Source organism: Gouania willdenowi, chromosome 15 (assembly GCF_900634775.1).
Source record: "Gouania willdenowi chromosome 15, fGouWil2.1, whole genome shotgun sequence".
Lineage (NCBI taxonomy): Eukaryota > Metazoa > Chordata > Actinopteri > Blenniiformes > Gobiesocidae > Gouania > Gouania willdenowi.
The window spans coordinates 4775363-4795847 of record NC_041058.1 but is presented as its reverse complement, the minus strand read 5'-3'; the positions used below and the strand labels follow the sequence as shown (position 1 = coordinate 4795847).

General features: G+C 37.1%; 1 protein-coding gene across 1 annotated transcript in view; it reads right to left on the bottom strand.

Moving 5' to 3' along the window:
- Window positions 1–5649: 5649 nt before the first annotated feature.
- anapc1 (anaphase promoting complex subunit 1) overlaps window positions 5650–20485 on the bottom strand; it is a 55270-nt gene continuing 40434 nt past the window's right edge. Inside the window, exons 44-53 of the mRNA XM_028467861.1 lie at window positions 17873–17959; window positions 17592–17709; window positions 16438–16515; window positions 16287–16354; window positions 15330–15468; window positions 13268–13354; window positions 11472–11567; window positions 9993–10182; window positions 6862–6993; window positions 5650–6024 (exon numbers count right to left, since the gene is read on the bottom strand). Coding sequence (XP_028323662.1) covers window positions 5894–6024; window positions 6862–6993; window positions 9993–10182; window positions 11472–11567; window positions 13268–13354; window positions 15330–15468; window positions 16287–16354; window positions 16438–16515; window positions 17592–17709; window positions 17873–17959 — 1126 coding nt within the window. The 3' untranslated portion in view covers window positions 5650–5893. The remainder of the gene's footprint in view (window positions 6025–6861; window positions 6994–9992; window positions 10183–11471; window positions 11568–13267; window positions 13355–15329; window positions 15469–16286; window positions 16355–16437; window positions 16516–17591; window positions 17710–17872; window positions 17960–20485) is intronic.

The window sequence follows — 20485 nt, the reverse complement described above, 5'->3', positions numbered from 1 at the left end:
CGCAGATTTATACAAATCTTTGATTCATTTACATCCAGGAAATCCTGCTCGTTTTAATACGTGCATGCAGGAACTGAAATTAGTCAAACACTGAAAGGACTTCCTTCACTTGGTTTCATTCAAACATATGTTACTTGCTGACTTTTCAACAATAGAAAAATTGCCACAAAAGATCAGGGTAAAACTGAGAATTCCTTTTCTCTGTCATTCAGTTTGAAATGATCACAAGCAACGATGCACCTTCATGTTCCAACACAGTGGAAAATGGGAAAGTGAGTTTCTCATTAGGATCTTGTGTCGACTAGTCAGCTGAGATCAAACTTGCCTGCATCCTCCAACACTTACAAAGCAGAAATTTAAATAAATGTCTGCTTCTCATGTGTACGAAGGGAAAAAATGTGATAAGAGTTTCTTTTAATTTCACGCCCTCGACCTGATGACCAGATCCAGATCCAATCATAAAGGTGCACCAAACACCTGGAGGACACAAACTCTTCAAGTTCTTCCGCCAGATGTTTCGTATCTCACCAGATATGCATAAATTACGTGATTGCATGTCATTAAAGTGTCAGTTAGCATCAGATATGTTACTATGACGACATCAGACAAAAAAAAATATCATGGGAATGTTTTTGAGGAATCAATGAGACAGAATCTAATGAGACTAGTGATCATTTCTGTGTTTTTAGGATGCATTCACACCGACGAACCCTAGAGCGATTAAAATGCTCTGTTTGCTAAGATGGTCCGCCTCATTTGGTCGGTGTGAACACGCAATCGAAGTCTAAAGCATATCAAACAGGTCTATTCTAGAGCGGATGGTTTTGAAGGTCTGGGAGCATTTCCAATTAAAGCCGAGCGCGATTAGGAACACATCAAACTGATGACATATCGGCGATCTAGTCCGTCCCGCAGGAAGTTTCTGTTCAAAGTAAAAATTACAGCAAAAACAGGAATTTTTGAAAAATTGCCATATACAGTACATTGTAGATAAAATACGATGGGCGTTGCAGTGCTACATCATTTATAGTAATATTAAATCGCAACTATTTTTTAAAAATCTGGAAAATCCTCGCAAATGACTAGTGTTTGAAATATTGGGGTAATCTAGCTAATTTTTACGCCGTTACAACGGCGTTATCGTTACTGAACGATAAATGCGGTGCGTTACATGCATTGATTGAATAAACCGTTATCCTAAAGCACCCCTGGCTTCATACTCAGCTGTAGTGAGGAGGTGGGTTAAAAACAAGGTCGTTTTGGTTGATTACATCTGTAGAGGGTTTAATAGTTTATAGTTAACTGTAGCTAACCAATAAGCTAACTTAAAGTTGCATGATTATGTTGAGTGAATTTGAGCCAATTTTTAACAATTAAAAATATTGCCGACTCCTCCCCTTCCAACAGAAATGAGTTAAGAATGCGTTTGAGTGACTAAATGTTCACCTTGAATAACAGATAATATGTTAAGGTTTCATTTATTCAGATAACTGTTCTTCAGGAAATGTACTTTGATCTCCTGACATGTTTCGACTCTCAACTGCCAGTCTTCTTCAGAGGGATCTGCTGGTCACTTTGATGTTGATCCTCTGCGTTATAATTCCAGAAAGTTCTTTTTTGTCTTCTTTTTGAATAATATGTTGACGTTTCATTAAAAAATAAGACAAAAAGAAGTTGCTGGCATTGAATGACAGATGTTGGACTGTATTTATGATGTAAAACTTGTGAATAAACACTTGTAACCACACTGTTCTTTGTGAACTGCTGACACGCTAGTTTCATATCCATTCAGTAAAATTCATTGTCCAACCACGACCCAAAGCAGAGTTCCACATGCTTTAGGTTTCAAACAGATCCGTTCTGGCTACACTGATGTCTATAACATGGGAATCCAGCAAAACAACCTTTATACAGTATCAGGTCTGTCTTCTTCTGTGGTCTAATGTGACTTTGAAATTTCATGTGAACGTTCACAAACTTTTAAAGCTGAAAATGAAATGTTTCAGGGTCGATTCTGATGACAAACGACTGGATTGAAGAACAATTGTAGTCAGCAGTTAAACAAGAAGATTCACTCAAGATTTAATCATCCTTATAGTTTTTGACACAAAGTCTGTAACACACACGTGTCAAACTCAAGGCTCGGGGGCCAAATCTGGCCTGTTCAAGCACCCAATTAGGCCCATGGCAGCAAGCAAAAAAAAAAGTCAGAGAAGCCATGAATCATTGTGTCAATTACCAACTAATTTTGTTGTAGATATCTCCAAATTAATAGGCAAATTCAATGAAACTGCACAATATTAAAGGGCTCACATTTTCCCCATGATTAAATCACATGCATACGAATCGACCACCACGGAATCATTAAACACGGGACATGATGTTAAACCATCCTTTGAGAGAGGCATGGGAGTGGTGTCTCAGATAAGGGAAGGATGTAAATTTCGGATGCATCATCCATAGTGTTCCTTTGAATCAGGGGGTGTTTTAGGCTTTTTAAACACTAGACACCCTCATCAAAGGTGGCCAGCTACAGGGCAATCCAGCCAAAAATGTTTAAATCATTTTAAATCATCATTTAAAGGGGACATATTATGAAAAATCCACTTTTGCAGTGTTTTTTAACACATATGAGGTAACTTGAGTGTCCACCGGCACACAAAATGTGAAATAAACCCATCCAGTCCTTTGTTTGTGGTCTGTGTAAGTCTTACAACACAGAAACAAGTGCTCCGTTTCAATTTTTCTCAGGTTGTGATGTCACAAGTTGAATTGGGAAAGAAAATTCCCTCCCCTCCTGCTTGAGTCCAACACAGAAAATATCTCCCTGAAGTCTTGGTTGACGTACTACTTGGGGAGAGCCTTGTCCCTCAGGGTCGGACTCAGGTTCATATTGATACGGCTGCACCGCTGTGTTGTCTCCCGTGGAAGAGAGCGGAGGGGAGGGGGAGGAAAACGAAGTGCTCTGAAAGAGCTGGTTTATACAGGGGCATAAACCTCCCCTGTTGCTTGATTCATGTTATATTTTGACCAAACCCCAGCACAGATATGTTATTTAGGTTTTAACGGTGAAAAATGGTTATATGTCCTCTTTAAAATCTAAGTTAGGAGTGCCCATACATGTGGACCTACTGTATTGTAATTAATGGAGCTAGAAAGTCTTTAAAGTGTGAATGATCATAGTACCGTGATCAGGATCATTGATCCAGATCACTGCCAATAACTGGTAAAGAGGAGATTTAGTGCTTGGTGGAGGTTTGCGTTCTCTGAGTGCTTTAGTTTAAAGTATGATTCCTGAACAAAGTTAGTATTAGATACAGTAGAGCTGCACATAGTTGAGTTCTCAATGGTTAAACAGGTTCTCTGCAGATAATGTCATAAAAGTCCAAAACTGTTAAATAATTACTATCACTTTTATTGGTCACTGCACCATGTACCAATATTCTAATCAGGCTGGTTTAAGCTCTATTGTATGTTGGTTCTAAAGATAGGAACACAGACTTGTATTTGTCGTCCTGACAATGTGCATGTGGCTTCCTAGGAAACATTAAATCAACACGCCTCACAAAGAATCCTTTGAATGCTAACATGACACAACAGGAACTGTGGCGTCCCGTGGGCGTTTCTCATATGATCAAAGTCTGCTGGCTTCTCAGCTGACCAATGCAAGGATTCTTGTTTTCTCAGAATGCTACAGGGCTGGGTGTGATCCGAGGAAGTGTGACGTACTTTGTATTAATGAGGTGTCTTTGAGACTCAAGAACTAAAGTGGACACGGATTTCCTCCTGATTCCAAATACATTTGGTTCGGTTATTGTTTCTAAGTTGATCACGAGTTACTGCGTGTGTTTCCTGATGAGATATAGAAACTGATCCAGAATGAGACTGGAATAGATCCAGATTCCCTTTGATATTTAATAGAATATTCCATGGTGTACGGCAAAATGTGATTGTCTGATCCGAGGGCCACATTATGAACATCATTTGGTGGGTCGGGACCCAAAAGTGGGTCACGGACAGCTTGTCAAAAATAAATTAATACTTAACATCTCATGTTGAACTTGTCTTTTATTTTGAAAGAAACTTTTATTTTGACAGGCATACTGTGAAATGCATGTTACACGGGAAAATATAAAGATTTATGTTTTTTTTTAAAAAAAACGATTATATACGTGTGTTTTCAACAGCTATTTTAGAAAAAATGAATTTGGTTGGTTGAATTCTAAAAAAAACTGGGTCAAAGATTTATTGACCGTGGTATTTTTAAAGGAATCTCCTGTGTTTTTGTTGTCAATTTTGTGTGTTTTTGAAAAGATCTTCTGAGTTGTTATATATATATATATTTGTCGTTTTGTATTTTTTCTGTCATTTTGTCAGTTTTTCGATTGGAATCTTGTGTCTTTTACTGTCATTTTATGTGTTTTGGGATTTATTTTGTTCATTGAAATTGAAGGCCGCACATGTTGGGTTAAAGTTTTGTCCAAAATCTGTTAAGTACTTGTGTCGACATCCTGTTAAACAAAAAAATAAATAAATTAACACCTCCTAAGTTGGCAGAGGTAAAAATAAAACCAAAAAACAAACCTGGATTTAAAGCTCACAGACGAGAAGAACAGGATGTTACAGATCAGTGGAAGCAGTTTCCTCACACACTGAAACATTGACATCCTGGACGATGGACAGGGATTTCTACCCTGGGAGAGAGACGGGAGAAGACGTCGACTTCACCAGGCCCATCACTATTTTCATTCAGCTGGGGCCACTTGCTGGAATTTAGTAACTTTCTAGTTTTTCTTTTCTCATGATCTAGAACTCTGCTTGATAAGTGAATGAAGCTGCTTATTGATGAATTTATTTAATCCTTTTTACAACTGTTTAAAGCTTCTCTTTCTTGGGAAGCTGCTCACGTTGCAGCTCTGTGACGTGGGCGTGGACTTCTTCATGTTTGCATGTTTTGCATTTCCTCTGGAATGAACTTCCTTGGCTACAGCTGTTGGAAATATTTAAAGAATCAGGGCTCAGCACACGAGGCATGCCTGCCACATACCAAGTAGATCCATGGCTCGTACTGGAATTTTGGTGTATTTAAAAAGAATAAATAAGGAGTTAATGAGTGAATGTGGGTTGCTCGGGCTTTGGAAATCAAACGTGACACCAATTTAGAGTAAAAAAGCAAAGTTTTGTTTGAGCTAACAGGAATGTGTGTAAAATGTACAAAGGATCTTTATTACACAAAGGAAAAATGTTGCTCTCTTTAAAGTGGTCACCCAGCCTCTAACAAAGCAGCCAAAAATAAACTAAAGTTTAACCACACGGATGCAAAACTGAACAAAAAACAAAGATATGTGAACAACTTCGAAGGCAACACATGAATGGTCCTTTGATGGGATTTATTACCTATAATACGACAACCGCTCACGTCATGAAAAGCGGAAACAATGAGGACAGTGATGTGGTCGGTAAATATTTGCACACCGATGACACCGTGGTAACCATGTGGAGTACAGAGCATATTTTTTCAGTGGAAAAGCTTTGAGCTTCTGCATTTACTCTTAATACTAAGGAACTTAACTGACAAGTTAAATGAATGAGCAAGAAATGCAGCTGGATTTTGTAATCAGTTGTGTTGCAAACAAGTACATACAAAAAAATGGTTAATGCAGCTTTACTTTTACAGTGAAAAAAAAACAAACTCATGTGAATTTACAAATATTATATTACATTTTGTTTGTTGTAAAAGGACAGAGAACTAAACGTTTCAGCACAGATCAACCTTTGCTGAAGTGAGAGTCCATGTTAATCTTTAGCTATTTTCATTTCATTTCATTTCCTCCTTTTGTTGTATTTTTTCTGAGAGGTTCTTGGTTTGTTCTCTGCATCTGTATCAAACTGGTTAAAGAAGGGGGAATCCCAGTGGAGTCTGGGTTCCAGATCCAAACAGGACTGGTGCCAGTCTGAGTAAGTCTCTGAAAGGGATGCCAAGTTGGCCGCTTCGTGACAGCAGATCGCCCAATGAGCTGCAGCCTGTAGAACGACAGATGAATAACTTTAATGACAATGCATGGAGAAATGTGTCTAAAAGATCACTTTTTGCTTTAAAAATCAAGTATAATAAAATTTGTAGAGAACATTAAGGGATCGCCACATGTTACCTGTGTCAATGATCATTAAATTAAAAAAAAAACACTCAAATCAAAGACTGGGATGTAATGATGCACTTAACTCCTTTCAATTTGAATACATAGAGATGATATTTTGGAGAAAAAAAACTAATAAGTCAAAATACAGATTCTTAATCTTTAATTTGTTTTTGTGTATTTTTCATGGTTCCGTGCCTAATTTCTATCGTTATATCACAGTGTCGGGTACGGACGTTGTGCAGTAAATCAGGTGAAGCGTTTCTAAAAGTGCGAGAAAGACGCACAAATGATTGCTGACTCGGATCATTCATGCACGCGCACGCTGGTGAATAGGGTCTGGTTGAAATGGGTTCGAGCTTAAAGAGACATCAGCTTCATTCGGGTCGGGCGAGTTCGGGTCGTGTTCTGGCCAGATCATCTTTTTTGGTCTAATTAAAGAACTTCTCCCACCGCTGCTCTTGGTTCAGCCCTGAGTGTGCGACTGAGCCAGAGACCGTGACGTCTAAACAAGCAGCACTAGATCAGTCACAGCGCCCCCTATTGTTTAAGCAGCGGATCGATGAACATACTTTGCTGTATCCATTTGAATCCGCTCTTATTTGCATACATTTTCAGCCAATTTAAAATATATCCTTACATCCCTATTAAAGCTGGAAAGCAGTGTGTGTCTGGGTTATATTTAAGGATAACTCTAAAACTGTGGTGTGAGCAGGTTTGTTACCTTGCAGGAGTGCGTCTGTGTTCTTCAGCGATGGAATAGAGCGATACACCAAAAAACAAGCCAACATCACAGACCTGGCTTCTCTGGACAAGCCTTCATTCTTCATGTAGGACCTCAACACTGAGCTGTTGTCTAGAAAAAGAAACAAGAACATTACAACAAACCTTTTCATACTCTGGAAGTGCGTATGCACGACCTGAGGGAGTTAAAGGTCGAGAGGAATAAAAACGTCAAGAAACTTGTTCACTCTGTTGATATTTCCAAGCTAACAGCGTTTGTAATGTTATTCCAGAAATCTTTAGTGTTTATATTATTAACATTACACATATTCAGACACGAGGAGGTGACCAGGGTTTTCCGCTGATGCCACTTTCCGATCCGAGCACTTTTAAAAAGCTCAGTAGCAGTATGGAAGCAAGGGCAGTCACCTCACTTCCACACAGGTGACCCCTGGTGCACAAAAACACAGACTACCTGGCTCTCCAGCAAACAGAATTTAGACTCAACCCAGGAATGACGCACATATCCAAGCGCTTTTGTAAAACCGATGAGAGAAGCAGTATCAAACCAACAGATCTCCTCTGTTTCCTACTCCTGTATTTTCTGTATTTACCTTTATTGTTAGTTTTATTTGTGTAATTGTTTTAATAACTGTAAAATATCTTTGAAATTTTGAAAAGTGCTTATAAATAAAATGTATTATTATTATTTTTGATGGGACAGTGTGAGTTCTCACTTTGAAAAGGTAAATTTACGAGGTCCACCATTCACAAACCAGGTCCATGATTATTTTTTTTACCTTTGACCTCATGCGTGAGAACTGAACAAGAGCGAGATTTCCGAGAGTGTGAAAAGGCTTATTACTGTAGTTTAAACTGAATTTGAAGTTTGCAGCGCAAGAAAACTGCCCTTACTGCCTGCAGCATTTCTGTAATAATGTTTGAAATATTATTAAACCCATGAACCTTTAACTCATTGAGTGCCATTCACGTCTATAGACGTCACTTGTGTTTTTTGGCTGGGGTTGCGAGGAGACAGTGTGACGAAGCTCTCCGGTGAATATCTAACTTGTACCATGATGTAGTCACCAACTGGTGGCAGCAGAGCACCTTTGGATGAGCGATCACCCATGATGAGCAGAGCTCAGAGGGAGAGGAAAGGAGTTTACGAGACAGAAAATGGCGCTACGAAAGCTGATGCTGAAGTTCCCAGCAGCGCACACTCGACCAGAGCGTGTGTGGAACCTGAGTGGACTATTTAGCGTGTGGCGATGGTGAGAGAAAATGACCAAAAAAAAAAAAACGGGCAAGCGGTGAGACTCGGCGTGTCCGGGATGAGGAGGAAGTTGCGTGTGTGGAGAATGACGGGGGAGAGACTTGGAGGACGGCCAAAATACAGTAAGAAATCCATTCAGTTCTGATAATAATAATAATGTTGCCATCAAAAGCCTGGTCTCAGTGTTGTTTTTGTAGTTTTATAGAAGGAAACAATGTTGAGGTGTCACTAAAGCAAAAAAAAATGCTTCAAAGTCACTAATAGTTTTTCAGAAAAAGACGTTTTTCTAAGCTTTTTGTCACAAATTGGCGATTTGTATGAAACTTGCCTCTATTCTACTGCTGATTACAGAAGAACTAAATAAGCAAGAAACATTTTTTTTCTGATATGAAAGTAGAGACTTTAATCTTTCAGAATCTGGTTTCAGATGTCAGATGTTCATAGTACAAAATATTCTGTGTCTTTAAAATCAGACAAAATGCTCTAAAACAGCTAGCACTGAATGAGTTAATAGTTGTGACTTTAGCAGAGCACTCTCCTAAAGGGTGTAAAGTTAAACTCTTAATGCAATTTCAGTCATGAGACTGGACACATTAAGATAGTTGAAATCATTTTAGTTTTGGTTTCTTCTTATCTGTGACTCGGAGCCATGAGGCAAAAGTAAAACAAAAAAAAACTAACAGCATGTTTGAAATGTCTGAGTGCCTGAAGTATTTCCCACGCCTCAAAGTAAGTATGCAACTATTACTGTAGGCGTGTGTGCAGGGTTAGTGGCAGAATGTGTGTCTGCTTGGGTGCTCACACAGTTTGTTTAATGCCTTTAAACTGTCCCATTAACGCTCCTCCTCCTCCACAGAGAAAAACATGTTCAAACACGACCAGCCTGAGAAAAACTCGGCCTCTGACACCGACTAGAAATGAGCTCCAGATAAACCCAAATGTCAAAAAAGATGAGTGATTCTTTAATTATTTATAGCTGCCTGAGACGATCGGTTTTTTTTCTTCTTTTTTTTTTTAATCAGACGAAGACATAGTTTAGGCCTCATGGTTCAATAAATCGAAGACCATTTCCTCAAAAGATGTAAAAGGTTAAAAATGACGCACAAAAGTGTGTTTTCATCTCGCGAGTAATTCATTATTGGCTAGATTTGGATCTTTCCGCGTAAACCTCAAAATAAACGTAACTTCCAGTTCATGAAAACAGCAGAAATATGTTGGGGAATCACTTTGGCAGAGTTTTTTTTTGGGGGGGGCCAAACACAAGAAATCAAAGTAAGAATAAAATAAAAACACTTCTATGCATCTGTCTACTGGACTCCACATCCCATAATGCAATGCGAGAAACTTGTTTTACAGTGGAGATCAAAACAAACGTTTAAGCCGCAATTTCCACAGTGTAAATCTTTTTTTTTCGAACAAATAATCTTTGATTTAATGACCTCTGAGGCCTTCATCGTGTCTTTATCTGATAAAAAATATTATTTTCCAGATCCTAGAGGGTCCCAGTTCTGATTAAACCATGCTGTAAGACAGTGGTTCCCAACCTTTTTTGGGACATGATCCCATGTTGATATCACAAATTTCTGGTAAACCCAGAGACGTTTTAAAAAATGTAACTTATTTATATATTCATTTATTTATTTTATTTGATCATGTTTGTTCTACTGTGTTGTAAATACAGAGTAGCCAGGATTAGTGCTCAAAGTGACAAAAAGCACCAGCTCAGATATCTAAAAACCTCAGATATTGAAAAACCCTGCTATAAGAGGTCAGAGTGATGGTTGGAGGGAATCTAACATACATGTGATGTTACTGGACTCTCTGTGAGAACACTGGTACTTCTGGTACTTTCCCACCTCTGAGCCAGCTGTCTAGTGTGACGTCCACCGCGTTCTTCATCACAGGCAGAAACTCTGACGTGAGCAGGGTGTCTGGGCGGTCAGACGGAGCTCTCTGCATCCTACTGTCCCACAGCTCCACCACCAGACGCAGCTGCCACAGGGAGAAGGTCTGCACGAGGTCCCCCTGACGTAGAGCTCGAACTGCCTGAGAGACATAAACACAGCGGTAACACACTTTAAATACTTAAACTCCATGATGTTTCCTTCTTTCCCAAATCAGTTTTATTTATTATTATTAAAAAAATTATCGTTCTTCCTCTCTTTTGCATCCTTTCTTTTCTTATTGCAATTAAATAAATGTATTTTATTGCATAAATATTTTTAGCACTAAAAAAGGTTTATTATCTTAATAACGCTGCCACTTGATAAATAAAGGTATTTATCTGTCCCTTGTAGTCAAACCTACAGTCACTGCATCAGTAAAGCTTTCTTACAAAATGGTTTAAAGCACGTGTCAATCTCAAGACCCGAGGGGCAAAACCCGGCCCTTTAAAACATCCAAATCAGCCTGCAGGGGAAAGAAAAATGGGTGAGAAACGGTGTAAATTACCAAATATTTTAGTTGTGGATATCTTAGTTGGGTTGCAAAGGGGTGTAAAAAATATCTGGCACATTTTCACAGGAACTTAAGCTCAGGAATTTTGGCAATACACAAAAATTAGAAACTTTTAATGGGAATTAGTTATTAAACTTAAGCAGAAATTTGGAGTAATTTTAAATCACTGTATCATATCCAAATATAAATATTGGCATCCATGCAAAATAATACACAACATTTCAACAGGTTTATTTAAGTGGAGTTTCAATGAATTTGTCACTTGATACTCTACATTATTTGCAGGGTTTGGTAGTTTTCCCATGCTTGTATGACACAGTAATTTTTATACTGAAATTGTCAAATGAACCTAATTTATTCCAAAATCCTGCTCATCTATCAAATTATTTGAGAAGATTTTTCCAAATCAAATAAATATAGTCACTCCCTGTCACCTATTGTTTGGATATTGTCGTTATACTTGCCCCTGAACTAAGATGAGTTTGGATGAAAAACGTGAAATTCAGCAGCATTAGAACTGCTTTGATGAGCCTCTATATGTGTAGTTTTCACATTTAATTTTGAAAGTTGAATGTAAAATATGACAGGGTGAAGAGTCGAGTTAAATTAATATGCTTGAAAAAATTATGTTCAGTGTAAATAACATTGAATAATAACATTTATTCTTTCTTTCTTTCATCTTTGTTAAATATTCTTTTATTTGTGATTTTTCTTGAGTGGCTGTAACGTAGGCAATTTCCCCCTGGGATTAATAAAGGAATTCTGATTCTGATTCTGATTAAACGCCTGAATAACTCAACTTAATGCTAAAGTTCAGGCGCTCACATTCAGCATTCAGTGTGTTAGTTTCTGTGCGTGTGAATGAGTGTGTGTGTTACCTGTTCAATAGCGATGTACGTGGGCAGCATCTCTGGACACTCCTGAGTCACACACTCATACAGCATAGCTGAGAACAAGACCTGAATGTCCTCTCTCTGTTAAAAATAACAAACAATGACTTCATGGATAAAAAAAACAAAAAAAAGAAAAACATGTTGAAACAGTGTCACAGTGTTGCTGCGTGTGATGTTACACAGACACCAAAAAAAAAGTACACACATTCTCAGCCTTTGACGCATCTCGTTTTACAGAGAAAGTCAATGGAAATAAGTGACAGAATTAAGGTTATTTAAGATAATCATAGAAACTGCATTTCAGTCATAAATATTTGTTTCAGGATCAGGAAGTCTATGGAAGAGGAAAAAACAAAAAATTATCTGAAGATCAAATAGTTGTTTGTTAATAAAATCGGTACATACCACTAAAACAAACAAGTATGTCATTTCTTTGAGAAATCCTTTTTTAAAAGTTTTTCATTGTTGGGTCGAACTTGGACGAGAAAATGCGGCCCGATCCGCACTATAACTGTGACGCGGTTATTCATTTACTCGCTGTTCATGTGACTGTTTCTCTTTGGTTCTCTTTGATTCAGAACGCTGCATCACACATTAGCATTAAAAAAAAACTTAAAATAAATGTTTATTTTTTCTCAAATCCTGCTCTATGCTCCTTTAACTATTTGTTTTCCATGCCTGCAAGCTCCTCCCACACACACCACAGTTCCACCAAGCAGCTGTTTTTTGAGGATTAGAAAAAAAGTTAAGACTAAAAAACAAACAAACAAACAAATCAAGAAAAAAAAAGATAACTATATGATTGTGATTTTTTTTTTAGATTTTTCAACTACTGAATCTGTTTTTTTTCCAGTGGCTCTGTTTGTTTTCTCCCAGTGTGGCCCTAATCCTCTTCCGTATAAGTCTAACTACTCTAACTTGTGATATTTTTGCAGTTAACATATTTTTTTTTCAATGAAACTGGAAATAATTATTAGTTTTTAATTTTTTCCACCAACAAGACAAACAGGAGATTCCGGCAGTACGTTCAGTTCTATGATTGGTGTCATTTCACAGCACATTAAAAACACCCATGATGCAAATCACTTCAATTACTTGCTTTGGAAACAAAAATTATCACAATTTCCATACCGCGTATATTCAGGTGTATAAAATAAGAAACCCTCTACATGTAGCACGATTAAATTATTAGCTACTACACGACATAATGATTAATTTTCTTCCGATTGGTTTTACATCCTGTAACCAGTGACCTCTGTGCAATCCCACTCATCAATGCGACGTTGAGCTGAAGCAGCCTCTCTGCTCAGGAAATTGGAGTCAAGTGATTATTGACCAGATTTAGCTCTGGACAATCTATTATAAATCTTAAAATTACAACCTTCACCAGTGAAGACCTCGCCCGGTGTGTAAAAATGTATTTATAAACAATAACATCCAGTCTAAAAACAACACACAAGTTTCCAAGTGTGTGATTAACATATTATCAGCTTATTCTTGCAGCAATATATGTATATTCGGCTCTTTTCAATCGTCTTGAATTACATTTTTGTGCATCAGCAACTGTAATCAGTAAGGAGAGTAGAAATAATGAGCAAAATTATTTTAATTGCATCTATGACCCTTTGTATATATAATTAGCTTCACTTTACCTGGTGAAACCAGCGGAGACACTTATAATCAACTACAGCACACCCACAACAACTGGAGCAATAGCCTGGCAGCATGAAGGGGAAGTTTTCAGACTGACTTCAGGCCTTTTCCGTGTGTGTAAAACTCACGTGTTTCATTCCTTCTGTTTTCTTACAGAAGAGCTCGGCGAAGGATATGAGCGTGGGCTCGGAGGTGAAGGTGGAGATGGCTTCAGGCTGCAGGAGGACACGAAGAAAACATGGAAAACATAAACTCAGAGGGATGAAACAGAGAAAAATACTGTCAAAAAGTAATGAGGAGAAAGAGAAGCTAGCGCCTTCTCCCCTTCAGGTATTCAGATGTGTTGACAGTCAACACTGGGGCCATGTGGAAACCAGTAATAGCCTGTCAGCCCCCCAGTGGCAACCTGTCAGGGCTAAAAACTGGGGGGGAGATCAGAGGAAGACATTTCATTTTACTTTGATCTCAGTAGTAGTAAAGGGAAAGAGAGTACAATAACGCTACTATTAAAGAACTATCCTCTAGTCTACACTACCTGTGTCAAACTCAAGGACGGGGGCCAAATCTGGCCCTTTAGAGCCGTGGTTCCCAAACTTTGTTTCTGGTGACCCGTTTTTTTTCTTCTTAAAATGTCAAACCATCGCACCCCAATTCACAATTTGTGCATAAATTAACATTCCTGACTATTTTAATCATCATTTCTGCATCACATTATCTTATCCTGAATAGGTAAACCAGCAATTTTGTTTCATGGATGTGTTATTGAAAACATACACACATGTTAGATACTTTCCAAATCACACCAAATAAAAGCTTTTAGGCAGAGTTAACAGACTATATCATTGTTTTTATTTTCTGTCATCTGTAAAGCATAGCCTACATTTTAATTACTTTTAAATCAGGCAAAAATAAGTGCATTTTAGGCAGTTAAATTAGTCATAGACACATTTTTAGGAACTAAATATAAGAAATTTGTTGACCTTAACACATTGGTAATGATGTTCAAGGCACATAATAATCTTCTCCCTCCTCACATCCAGGAGCTTTTTAACACAGGAAAAGTCAGTATAACCTCAGAGGAACCGGCATTTTCAAAAAAGTAAAAGCTAGAACAAATTAAAAAAAAAAAAAAGTCGATGTATTTCTGTAAGAGGTGTTAATCTGTGGAATGACTTGAAAGATCAAATAAAACAGTCCGGAACAGTCACAGCTTTCAAGATGAGCCAATGACCTCCCGTAAATATATCAGTTTTTCCAGTTTTAACTTGTTAATCAAAGCATAATCGAGGTTTTATTTTGTCTTTACTAATGACCGACAGGTGTATCAATCTGAATTTATATCTAATAGTTGTGGATTTGTATCAAATACGACTCGTCTCAAGACTTTTTACAAATCTGACATTTATAAACTTTATGATATAATCATAACTTTTAATCATAATTATGACTCTTTATTGTCACACAATATTTGTCAACATCACTGAACTCAGATTTGTAAAATATTCACTGGAAGCTTCTCTGGTGGTGTGTGCAGTAGGTGTTGTTAATATTATTATTATTATTGTATGAGGACAACATTAGTGCAGCCCTGCACATCATTGTTGTCCTGTTGATGTCTCTTTATACCAAAATTTAAAAACAATCTGAAATTAGTGGTGACTTAAGTCAATCACCTTTATTATGCATTATAACAATCTGTGCTTGAAACATATCATATAATAATTGAGACAAAGAGAAACATCTCCTTCAGAAAATTAAAACTATGGAAATAATCATTTAATATACACTTATTCTGTCTGTTGTCTGTGGAAGTGATGGGGTCTGTAACTTTCATTACTTTACATTGAATTTAAAGGGCTGAATAATGATAAAATTGCTTTCTTTTCTGCCTAAAATGTGTGGCCCACTTGAGATCAAACTGGTCCATATTTGGCCCCTGAAATAAAAAAAGTTTGACACCCCTGCTCTAACGCCTTTGTTATTTGTTTATCTGGGGGGAAAAAATAAGCATTTTTGTCATGTGATCACACTAATCAATCATGCATAATTCATTATGACTGAAGCTTTGGAATGAAGAAATATTAAAAAACCTTTTTAACAGTGGATCCATCTGTTTTTGTAGTTAACTTTTATATCTTTTACAGAATACTCTGAATGCTTAGACATAATAGACAATACTCCCGTGTTCACCTTGAATGCTTTGACTCCTGAGTGGCGATGGTTGACGGTGGTGGCCAATAGACTCTTCCAACCCTGTGGATCTTCTTTGTAGGGAAGTTGTCCCGCTCGCAGCTTTACATATAAAACACCGTCTCTGGACAGGATGTCCCTGAAAAAGATAGCACGAGTGGTTTTATTAGCCGAGAAACTGGTTATTTATTTACATTAACTCAATAATTGCCAGCCATTTTCAGAACGGCTTCCCCCCTCATTGCCAGCCATTTTAGAGCATTTTGACTGATTTTTAATAGACCACTATGACAATCTAAAAAGTGAAAAATTAGACTCTCTACTTTCATCAGAAAAACAAAAAAGTTTCTAGCTTCTTTCGTTCTTTCGTAATCAGCAGTTGAATAGAGGCAAGTTTCACACAAAAAAGGCTTTTAATGGCAAAATTATTATTATTATTATTTTGCTATCTGGATCAAAGTTGTATGTTTGCTTACTGTGTTTTGGCCGTCCTCCAAGTCTCCCCCTCCCCTCAGTTCCCACACGCAAAGTCCTCCTCCTCTGCAACATGCCGAGTATCGCTGTTTGGCCCGGTTTGTATATCGTTTTCTCTCACGATCGCAAAACTCTCAATAGTCCACTGAGCTCCACACATGCTCTGCTGGAGTGTGATCTGTTGGATACTTCACAATATCCCTTTGTAGCGCCATTTTCTGCCTCTTCCCTGGCTTCTCCCTCCCCAGCGATGGTGATAATCATGGCTAATCTCTCACCCAAAGGTGCACTGCTGCCACCTACATGGCACCAGTTGGTCACTACATCATAGTAGAAGCCTGATATTTATGAGAGAACTCCATCACACTGTCTCACGTGTTTTTACGTCAATGGCAGCGAGCGTTTGGATTTGACATGACATATGTTTACATCAATGGCAGTGAGTGAGTTAATAATAGCAGGCAACTTTCTCTTAATACTCACGTTAGGTGCTGTGTTTCTTTGCTGAGATCCACAGTCAGCTCCCAGTAGCGTGGCCCCTTCACCTTCACCTAAAAACAAAGGATAGAAACAAAGAGGATGCGTTAATGAGGATGATGTTGGAAGAATGTGAGATGTTGTAAATGGACTTCACCTTTTTCAGCAGGTGGAGTTCAGGAAGCATGGCAGGTGCCATTAAATCCACAGTCGTCTCGTCGTACCACTTGGTCGCCTGTGAGACAAGAATCAAAAGATTACACACCCATCAACCCCCACAGGCTGAAAATTGTTTCAGTACCTCTTCTGTTTGAAAACAGAACTAATGTAATTTTCAAGGTGGCTCAAAACTCTAATTTTCACATTTTTTTCCAGCCTCTAACATCTACTCAAAGGACAACAACGTCTACAATGAATCCCTCTAGGTTAGTGTGAAATTAACTCCCAAAATCAGTATTAATAATAAATGTTTTCAATACAACTCAAATATGTTCACATTGTACTCGTAATGTGGTATATACATTTTAGGGGTGTGCATTCACAATTTGCATGCCACGATACGAAATATCTCGATACTAAACAACACGATATATAATTATATATTAATAACTACAAATTTCAGCTTTCACCAAATCGTAGTACCAATATAGTAGGGGTGTGCATTGCCATGAATGTGACGATATGATTCCATGCCATGAAACAAAATATCCCGATACTAAACAATACGATATACATTGCGATATATCACAATATCAATAATTGCACATTTCACCTTTACAAGTACAAAATAGTATGAAATACAACTTATTAAATCTTTTTTAACTTGAGAGCACGTAAATGTACCAATGTCAAAAACAAGTGGTATGTTTATCAAATGGTCTAATTAACTTTTGCTTCTACAACAAGATTGTGATTGTGTTCAATTCTAAAAAAGACACAAAAAAGTAACCACATCTATCTTTAAAAGTGTCCAGTATGTTTTATGAAAAGAAAGTACAACCAACTTCCAAGCTAAAATGCATTGAGGAGTGAAGTTCAACAAGGTCACCGGGCGTTTCCACAACTAAATGTTTTTTACTGTTAAAAAACAGGATTAAGAAAATTGATTTGCACATTTTTTTTTCTTAAATCGATACAATCATCGTGCAGTGAAATATCGCAATATATCACCAAATCGATTACACCTTTAAGAATAAATTGTAGTAACCAATGTATTTTTATTCAGAACAAGTAGAATTATTGTCTTCTCGCCATTCTACTCTTCTGCATAAAAATGACAACAGAAGAACACGCCCCTTTCACAGTACTGACCTTATATGTGATCTCCAACAGGGCGTAGCATGGCTTTAGGGAGTCGACGTCCACAGGGACGAGCAGGCGAGGCTCTGCAGCCAGCACAGCCAGGTGTCGCAGGGCCTGCAGGTGATAGCTGAGGAGGAATGTGTTTTTAATACATAATCCACAATCTTATCCATTAATATCATTTTTATAATACACATATTATCCTAAATAGTTTGCTGTAAAAGGTTAATATCCCCAAACGCTGCAGGGTAGCTGCCCAATGCTCAGAGTATTTGAAATGACGCCCTTACCGATTGTCTGTGCTGTGAGCAGGGAAATGTGGGTACAAGGCACACAGCAGGGCAGCAATGGCTGAGTTGGATGTGCTCAGAGTGTACCTAAATAAAGATTATATTCAGCATTAGAAAAAGGGAAACATCAATCACTCTTCAGTATGTTCCAATCATCCCCAAAAATGGCAGAAAGAAAGAAAGAAAGAAAGAAAGAAAGAAAGAAAGAAAGAAAGAAAGAAAGAAAGAAAGAAAGAAAAACTGTAGCATTAAACCGGGTTTTTCAACCATGGGGTCGTGACCCTAAGTGGGGTCACCTGGAATTAAAATGGGGTTGCATGAAATGTGTAATAATTGATGAAAAATTGCTGATTAAAATTATATATATATTTTATTATTATTATTATTATTATTATTATTATTATTATTATTATTATTGTTAGTGAATAATAATGACAAAAATGGACAAAAAGTGAAAAAAGGGAAAAGAAAATGAAAAAAAGAGAAAAAAGAAATGTAAAAATATCTTATTCTTTACCACACACAATCTTAAACAAAAGCATTCCATATTTTCACTTTCTCAAACAAAATGCAGTATATAAAAAATAGGTGGCATATCTTGTCACTTTGTGCACTAATCGTGGCTACTTTGTATTTGTAACACTGTATAACAAACATGATCAAAAACTATGGTAATTCTAGAAAAAAAATGTCTCTGGGTCACTAGAAATTTTCACAATCACAATTATTCTCAAGAAATCCCCTGTTCTGCTGTTTAAAAACCATTACAAGCCACAACACATCGTCTTACACATGAACACTGACAGTTATGAGTGTACTTTCCATAATTAGCTCATTAAAATAACGCGTGGGGTGATAAATGCTGCAGAGTGCCTCAAAGATTTAAGAGTACTTGGTGAAGGTCAGCAGGGTAAATATTGCTGCTCTTCATTTAATGGGCACTTGAGGGTTGCCCTTATTATTCATTAATTTACAGCCTTAAAGTGGGTAAATTACACAATTTTGTGATTATTAAATAGCTATATTGTAAATTTTTAGTTTGATTGGATTAATACTTTGTGAGGCATGGCCAATTTAGTGATGGGGTACAGTTGATTTTGTCCTTATTTTACTTCCATTTTTAGCTTCCAATATCTCAGGATCTACATCACATAGGAAACTGAAATTTGGTATATTAATACAGCTCCATCTACTCTCTCAGAATATATAAAAAGTGCTATACATTCTATCTGGTGGACATGTCAGCCCCTCAAAATTGGAAAAAAGTTTGTCAGGGTTTGAGTCTGGAACATGTTTGGGCCTTCAGTAAACTACTTAGCATATGTCTCAGCACCCTGTAATTTGATCATCTTTGAGCTATGAACATAGACTGTTCACATCACTCATAATTAGTCACATTAATGCATTGGTTCTTGGGTGACACGCTCTCGAAATCCAAAAACCGCATAACTGCATGTGGGAATGTAAGAAAAAAACTGATTTCTGTTTTAATTTATAGCATAAATATAATTATTTCTTGGGATATATGTATACATAAATAAAATAAATTTTTCTTTATTCGACTTCTCCATTTTTATCTCATAATCATTTATTGTTTATTAGTATTTCACTAAGCACCATAAAAAAATAAAATAAAAAAAATCATTGCATCAGAAAAACATTTGTTTTTGAAAACATAATATTTATTATAAACATTTGCCATTTTCTCTTTTTGGGGGTGTTTAATAATACACATCATCATGAGTGAGTGGACCATTTGTTGAAATGACATGGAATAACCCAGTCGTGACCATCAGTCCGAAAATGCCAAAGTTTACACAAAAAGCCGAAACTAAAAAGGTCGTCTGGCAGAGGTTAGCATTAGCAATGGTGGACAAAAGGAAAACAAAAATATTTGCAGCATTAATGGCTTCAAGTGAAGAAAAAAATGCGATGATATTTGAATGAGAGATAAAAATAATGACAAACAAAAGAAGTAAAAAAAAAATTGTCTGAAATAGCTGCTTGGTCATGTGCCCTCAGAACCTGTGCAGACCTTTGGTAAAACACAGGTAAATCTACGCACTGGCAAAAATGTGAGTGGAATATATTCAAAGGTTTATCTGATTACAAGTGTTGGTGGAGAGACATTTTTTGCATCATGTGATCAGAGTGTGGCAGCAATTGTTTCCAGTGGGAAATACGAAGGCCAAGGTCAGTGGTTTTCAGAACCTGCTTTGGATTTGTGTTTTCAAATGTCACCAGTTTTTAAATATCACAGCCAACAAAAGCTGGTTTTGTTCTGTTTTTGCTACTCGTCTGTATTGAGATGGAGAAACTCTGTCCATGTGCATGCATAATTATTCCTCAACTTATTTTTGCTGCATTTATGAAGCGTAGTGAACAGATATACGTGTATAATAACTCGCCTTTTAATAAAGCCTATTCCTGCTTAAAATCAGTAGGAAGGAAACTAATTGATTTACCTGGAATAAATGGCACGTGGTGCCACAGTTTAAAAAAAGCTGTACACTGTACATCATGTTCATTTCACAAATAAAGCTGCATCATAAGATAAGAGTCAAATTAGCCAGCACTGTGATTATTATAAATAATAAAAAGTGTGATCATAAA